Source organism: Frankliniella occidentalis, unplaced genomic scaffold (assembly GCF_000697945.3).
Source record: "Frankliniella occidentalis isolate FOCC.00 unplaced genomic scaffold, Focc_3.1 Scaffold49, whole genome shotgun sequence".
Classification (NCBI taxonomy): Eukaryota; Metazoa; Arthropoda; class Insecta; order Thysanoptera; family Thripidae; genus Frankliniella; species Frankliniella occidentalis.
The window spans coordinates 1430776-1438312 of NW_026267179.1; the positions used below are offsets into that span (position 1 = coordinate 1430776).

The following is a 7537-nucleotide window of genomic DNA, read 5'->3' on the forward strand; positions in this document are numbered from 1 at the left end:
CACCCCCCTAATGGCTGTCCACCAAGTCGCTCCGCGGCGCCAGTCTGTCCCTGCTCACCGCCCCTCTCCTCCCCCCCACGTGTGCCCTTCTTTTTCCTGTGGTCCTGTATCTCTACCACTCCCCCTCTCCCTTTCCTCACTGTAAACAGCTTCTACGGTGAATTTCACTTGAAAGTTGCAGTGAACCCCTTGCCGCAGTATATTACAAAGTTGCGGTGAATATTTGCCATATAAAGCTACGGCGAGCGTCACAGTAAGCTACGGTGAACGGGAGAACGCTCATCATTTCCAAGCTTCTATTAGTGCCGCCATCTTTTTCTCCTTCGTTCTACTCTTTCCGCTGCGATGGAGATTATGTTGATAAGTCGATTCATGCTAATAAGGCGCGCATCGACGCGAAAAAGAATCAAAAGGGTTAGAAAATGGGGCGACGGAGAGCAGGAAGGAGGAGACCAGCAGCGGTGCTTCCCTGCGTCGGCTCTCCTCCCGCCTCCTGGATCCTCCGCCCCATACACGCTAAAAGTGATTGGCTTGGTTTCCAAGCGAACGTGAACGTGATAATTCCCAAGCAATTTTTGCTTGAAAATTACATCTTTTGCCTTGAAACCAAGCCCATATCACTTTAAGCGAGGGGGCAATAACTCTGGGAATCATGTGTACACACTGGCCCGGGAATCACTGGGAATCAGCAGGAATCAATGAGAATCACGACAGAAACCAGCGGAAATCAATGAGAATCGCGACGGGAATCAATGAGAATCATGGATTCCGGGAATCATGCGTACACTTGAATTCGGAGTTATTGCCCCCTCGACTTTACGCGTGTACTCCCTGGACCCCCTCCTTCTCTCTACGGTTGCAGGGTGGATTGGGGAGGGGTCACTACACGGCATTCGCCACGCTCGGCCGGAGCCCCGCGGAGCCGCCAAACACCGCGGCGGAAGACAACTAACAAGAGTTGTGGGCTGGAGTTAAAGTGCTTGCGGGCGGAACCGGGGAGGTAGAAGCGGGAAGACTCCTAATCGGCCTGGCGTGGCAGTGGGGAGCGGACGGAAGGGCGTATCGACTCATCAGGGACCGGCGCACGTGAAAAGTGTGTATATGTGGTGGGCGGTGGTGTGGCAGCTCGAAGATAGGCCCGATTCTCATTAATACCGCTCTTTCTCTTTCATCTCTCTGTAAGCCTGACGTTGACGTGTTCGATTGGAATCGTACAGAAACCAATTTTCATCAGATCAGATATGGCGTGCGGCTTTCAGAGACAGAGCAGACGGCACAGAGGCGAGGCTTTAGCACAAGGGAGGTGGGGAGGTGGGGGGTGGGGGAGAGATAGAAAGGGAGAACGGGAGAGAAAGGAGAAAGGGTGAGAGCTGTGTACGATAAGGTGCGCAGAAAACACAGAGAGGGAGAGAGAGAGAGAGAGAGAGAGAGAGAGAGAGACAAAGGGAGAGAAAAGAGGAGGAAAAAAGAGGGTGTATCGAGATAAAGAGTGGGAGCGTACAGCGTCCTTATTCTCCAGCAGCGCGGAGGAATAAATCCTGATGTGCGCACCGCTGCCGCATCCCGGGGTCGTTATGTCATGGCAGACGGCATGGGCTGTTGTTGTGGGGTTTGGCGGAGTGGAGCAAGCTGCGGCAGCGCGGTGGAGTAGCACTGTTGGAGAAAACTGCGCTCACAACGTTTTGGTCTCCTTGCATGTAAGCCTCGCAGACGGTATGCGAATGTAGCATGTGAGGTGCGTTAAAAACAAGTTGTTTGCAATCTGAAGCAATCCACCACCGCAAAGGATTTGACAATATACATGCGTACGCTCGAGTCGGGCTGGGAGTGATTTTCTCTGCCCGTCAGATCCCCAGGCCGTCAAGGAGCTCATGGAGGACTTATCCTACAGAGGGGAATCAGAGCCGGGCCCAGGATCAGACGTCGCGCCGCACTTCGTCATGCTTCTCCTCCTCCACAGAGTTCAAATCCAGACGCCGAATCTCCATGTGCCGTCCTGAACAAAGTAAAATACGCACAAGTTTACCGAAGTTTTTGCAAACCTGACAGGCCAGTTATTTCGTCAATCAAGTTGTTCCGACGTCTGCGGACAGTTAGTTCGGTGTGCTGCAATTTCCGGGGTGCGTTAGATCTATACACGATTATTTTCTTGATTTATGAAATCAAACACTGGAACTGCCGGAGTTGTAATATCTCGTCAAAACAGGGTGGCGGAAATTCTCCTTTTGCAATTTTTTGTTTTTGACGCTCAATTGAGGTAAGTGATGGGAACATCGCTCCATATATAAGCGTGACTCCTGCATTTGCAGTGAACAAAAGAACAAGTAAAATTTACTTGACTTTTAAGAGTGAACTTTTCTGCGTATTATTTTTTACGCCATGCACGATTTCCACTTGATTAATAGGTTAACTTTCCACGCACAATAACAAACCGACGGCAGTATCAATGGAAGAAAACGGCACAGAAAAGTCGATATACGTTATAGATATATAACGGAGCGGTCCCTGTGAAGAGTAATGATGGCACTCAGGAGGCCGCCCCAAGGTGTACGGCTCAGCAGGCGGCGCGACCCACTCGCCTCGCCCTCGCCTTCCACCATCCCTCGCGTCTCTCTCTCAGCCCGTCCCCTCTCACACCCCTTCTCCTGGACCCGAGGGCCCGCTCGGATGGGAAGAGGATGAGACATCGATGGGAGGCAAAGGGCAATGATGTCGAATGATATCGAATGATAACGGCCGAGGGACCTCTATTTTCGACCCAAGATGTCCCTGGACCCACTGCTGTCCCCAGAAAAGAAGAGAGGAGCCGCCGACACACCACAGGAAATGTGTCCCCGATACTTCAATACGGTTCCCCTCATTTTCAAGGACTTGCAATGCTCAATGAGTGTATCATATACTTTAAAAATCTTCTTACATTTACTCTACAAATCTTCGGCTCAATCTACGAGTACAGAGGCGTAGTTTGTAGTTTGAGTAGTTATTCGCTTTGACACGGCAGTTTGAATGGGACGTCCGTCGTACTTCTCCGAAAGCTACCTCTCGGTGCACTCGGTGTGCCCTAATCCATTAGGTATCTAACATCAAAGCATTGTGGCGTTGCCGAGTCAAAGCGTCGAATGGCACGAGGAGAGACCGAGAGAAACAGACAGACCTTTCCGCCAGGCGGCGATCGAGTGAGTGGTCGAAAATTGACAGCTAAATTTCATTCAATCGCGAAAAATATTTAACTGTAATGCGTTTAAATAATTGACCTTTCAAAAGGCGACCTAAATGTCAGGTAAACTTTACGATTGGCAAACTACGTTCTATACGTAGATTTATTGCCGAGTACGAAAGAGGGAAAATGCGCATTGTGTGCGTGCGAGAGAGAGAGACAGAGGGGGGGGGGGTGGAGGTTGTATATCTGTTTATCAGTATGTTGTTGTTTCGACGCAAGGCTATTTTTTGCACAGTTTACAGACTGATGGTAGTTCTCGCTCCACGCTCACTGCTGACAAGGCGAACACACAAATCCCGCCGCACCGGCGGGGACGGGGTCGTGCTGGCTGGAGGACGAGGCGTGGGGCGAGGCGTAGCGAGGCGGGGTGAGGCGAGGCTTGGCGGGAGCGCGGCGGGGCGGGGCTTGACGGGGGGTCTCCTTTTCACTCGACCTCCGCTGAGCGACGACACAGCGACGACACAGCGACACACCGCGATGACAGCCCCGCAGCAGCCGCCATCGGATTCCGATGAGAGGGGAGGGGATCATGTCCTGCGTCAGTCACCTACAGTGCCAGGCCACGCCACGCCACGCCAATACGCTTTGCCAAGCTATGCCACGACACTGGAATAATTTGGTCCAGGAGGAGGTCCGCTGGCGAGAGTCTGGGGATGAGAGGCAAGAGAACGGTGGGGGAAGGGGAGGCGACCCCTGCGGAGCGCAAGGCCTTAAATCAATCGCTACGTGTCAATTTGTCACGCTTGTCAGGCCCGAGGTCGAAGCTCGCCACGTTGTCCTGAGACCCCTCAGGCTCAGCTGGGCAGGGCGTCGGCCGGGGGCACCAGCACCCAAGGAGGAAAAGAGGAAAAGAGCGTGAGAGTGTACTGTGTGCGCCAAAGAGCGTCGCAGTCGCCTCCTTCGTGAGATATCGCGAAGCCTGTTACGCGAGACGTGGCCCGGCGTACGTACACCTAGATTAGACTTACAACCACTTACAAAATGAAATAGCCAGGTGATCAATCTGTGTAACGGCGTATAGCTAGAGCCAGTGGTGGCAGTGTAGACTTATTACACTTCTATCACCGGAGTTTGGAAGCGATCCAAGAAACCTCAAGTGGTGCGCCTAGTTTAGTGCCTGCTCCGTGCGACTATCGTCGTAATTCACAGCAATAACTTAGCATTCAACTCAAGTAGAGGCAATGACGTCAGATTTAATGTCAAACAGTTTCGTGTTGACAAAACCAGAGTCCAAATCATCTCTAGACGCTAAAAGCTTAAGAATGCACTTTTTCCCTGGTTCGACTAGGGGTAGGGTAGGGGTTAGGGTGGGAAGGGCTGTAATTAGCAGCTTGACACCTGTCAAGCTCGCCGAAGACAAGGAGCCTCCCCGCCAAACACAAAGGCGATGGCGTCCAGCGGGCCTGCCTGGCGGCGGGCCTGGCGGCCTGGACGGGGCCGGCGGAGGCACGGCGGGGGGCGGCAATGGAGGGGAGGCGCGGGGGGCAGGTTGACGAACTTTAGGCCCACCCTCGCCGGCCCCTTACTCAACCCCGATCCACCCCTCCTCCCCCGTCCACACCCCTCCTACTCCTACTCCCCCGCTAATCAGCATGCAACCCCCGCTATCGACTATCGTTATGTCATCCCCTCACGCCCGCCCCAACCGCGCCTCTGGAGTCTCGACTAATCCCGCCAGGAAAGGGCAATATCTACAAGTATAGTGTTTTTGTTTGTTTTATGGCCGTTAGTGGAAATCGGGCCACGAGTGAAATGACATCAAAACTTCGATTGCGAGAGATAAACATAACCCGATCAGGGACATGTCTTGTGCAGAGTTTATACTGGGATCTATTGTTGATTGTCGGATACATTCTTGACTAGAAATCGGCCAATAAGAGACCTCGAAAACCCAATAATAAACAACAATCGTCTCCAGTCTACATCCTGCATACCACGTCCAGTGCAGCGTCACCCCTGTGTTTTCAGAATCTCATGCACCCTTAACCAGACGCACTAAACAAAACAAAAGACAAAGGTGCTATAATAACACCTTATAAAACGTGCTACTAGTAGCTGCAGTAGTGCTTTCGTAAAGGTACTATAATTACCTTTGGACCTTTGGAGGCCAGTAGCTAGCTCCTTGTATTTCTCCTCTGGCGCCTTTTAAAACGCATTCGGAAACACCTTTGTTTTTGCAGTGAACACCTCAATCCTTGCGCTCCTGCCTACCTGCTGGCCGTCGAGTTGACGCTGGTGTTGGAGCGGGAGCGCCTGTTGATGATGGAGTCGCCGCAGTTGACGACGCCACCCTTGTTGGTGATGGAGAAGGTGCGCAGCCGGTAGAGGTCGTCCCCCGACCGGGGGTTGTAGGGCTTCTCCGGCAGCGAGCAGACCCGCGGCCGGATGTGGTCCGGGACTGGAGGCAGAGAGCATTAGGCACGACGCATTAGTTGGCGCGAGGAAGAGGGGGGGGAGGCAGTAGGACGGACGGGGAGTGTAGGCGAGAGAGAGGGGGGACAACTTTCTCCGCACCACGCTGACGCCGCTATTTGTCTACCGCAGTGCAGCAGGCGCTCAAACTCGTGCAAACGGCCAGACGCCTGCAGGGCGGGGCGGGGCGGGGGGCGGGACGTTGTGACGCGGGGCGCTGCTGCGGTTGCTCGCGGTCGTCCCGATGAGTTCACACTAAGGGGTGCAGCAGCAGCAGCACCAGCAGCAGCACCAGCAGCAGCGTCACGCACCACACGAGCACGGCGGTTCATTAAAATTAATCTGCAGCGACGCAGACGCAGCGACGGGTCGGTGTCTGCGCCCGCCCCTCTCGCACAACCCCAGGTCACCGCCGGCGGGGAGCGGTCGCCGAGCACAGCGGAGCACAACGGAGCGCGCGAGCAAGGGGCCTGCGCGACGCGCGACGTGTGTGGACAAAATATAAACTAAGTACCTATGAGAGAAGCAGGGTGCCAGCGTACCCTCCTACCGAGCGCAAGGTACATAGTGAGTGTTCTTTTATTCTGAAACAATGACAAATCCTCACCCCAGACTGAAAGGCACGCAGTCCAGTTACAAGACTAACACAATCCAGCCGCCCGCTCAGAAAGACGCTCAGTTCAAAACTCACGCAGTTCCTTTAGGGCGGTAAATACTGCGCGTCTTTCGAGACGCACCGTTAAACTGAGTGCCGTTCAGTCTACATATGGTGTCGAAAATATCTAACGGGAATTCCAGGTACGAACTGTTCAGCCTCAGCCTACGCAAGCGGGAGCTCTCATAGCGCCTGATGGGTAGGCAATATCTTGCCTGCAGCGCATGCGTGAAATGCGGGGTGGCCTATCCTGAGCCTCGCAGGCGCCTTAGATGCCACAAGAGAGACTTTTCTTCCGGCAGGACGTTATAGATTCCACCTTCACTTTCCTGTCACCCAAGTTCGACGGGATGTTATTCTCGGTGTGCGCGCCTTATGGCTTTGTCACCCTGAGCAGAAGATGTACATAATGAAGGACGACTACGGAAGGCACGGCTGGAATTTCCACGACGCCAGCTGCTGCTTCTGCCGCTGCTGCTGCTGGCTGTTTCTGAATCGAACGAAACAATTCCCCCGGGGCAGCCTATTTACGCGGGAACTTGTCTTCTCGCCGCCGGCAGAGTGGCGGACGGGGCCGAGGGGGTGAGAGGGACGGCCCGGAACCCTAGACGGAGCCGGACGGGAAGGGCAGAGGGAGAAGAGGAAGGGGGGGGGGTGCAAGAAAGCGAAAGGGGCGCGCTGTTTGGGCCGCAGGCCGCCCCTCAGCCCTCCAGCAGCAGTGGGGCCCTCCAGGGGGCGGCCGGGCGGGGGAGCCCCGAGTCCAAGTAAAATGAATTACCGCGCCACGCCACGCCACGCCAACGCACACGGGATTAACCCCCCCAGACTGAAGTGGCGCACACTCGGGGGTCTCGAGGCGGGCCCCTGACAGCCCCCCCGCCCCCTCTCTCTCTCTCTCTCTCTCGTCAGATTGCCCGCAACCCAACACGATTATCAGCGAGCGGAGCACGTTAATAATTGCGGGGATATAATAAGGCGAGCGTTACGCTGGAGTGTTCCGGCGGGGACCCAGCCACGCCACTCGACGGCGACGAGGAGTGAGTGATTTTCCTCCGCTGCTGCTTCGCTTTTAGCAGCGAATAATAATGATATCGGGCCACAGTCACCCAGAGGAGCGGGGGAGGGAGGGGGTACTCAGCAGCAGCAGCAGGAAAATGAACACATCGCGCCTTATCGAGAGGGCCAAGTTCGGTTGCCTTCCTGCAGCACTCTGCAACATCGATCCGGAGGAGGGGAGAGGAGGGTGGGGA

General features: G+C 54.7%; 1 protein-coding gene across 1 annotated transcript in view; it reads right to left on the reverse strand.

Annotated features, from left to right (window-relative positions):
* The window catches only part of LOC113209587 (GTP-binding protein REM 1-like), a gene marked incomplete at its 5' end in the record, with an annotated part of 84074 nt that overhangs the window by 40842 nt on the left and 35695 nt on the right, over positions 1 to 7537 (reverse strand). Inside the window, one exon of the mRNA XM_052267297.1 lies at positions 5432 to 5618. Coding sequence (XP_052123257.1) covers positions 5432 to 5618 — 187 coding nt within the window. The remainder of the gene's footprint in view (positions 1 to 5431; positions 5619 to 7537) is intronic.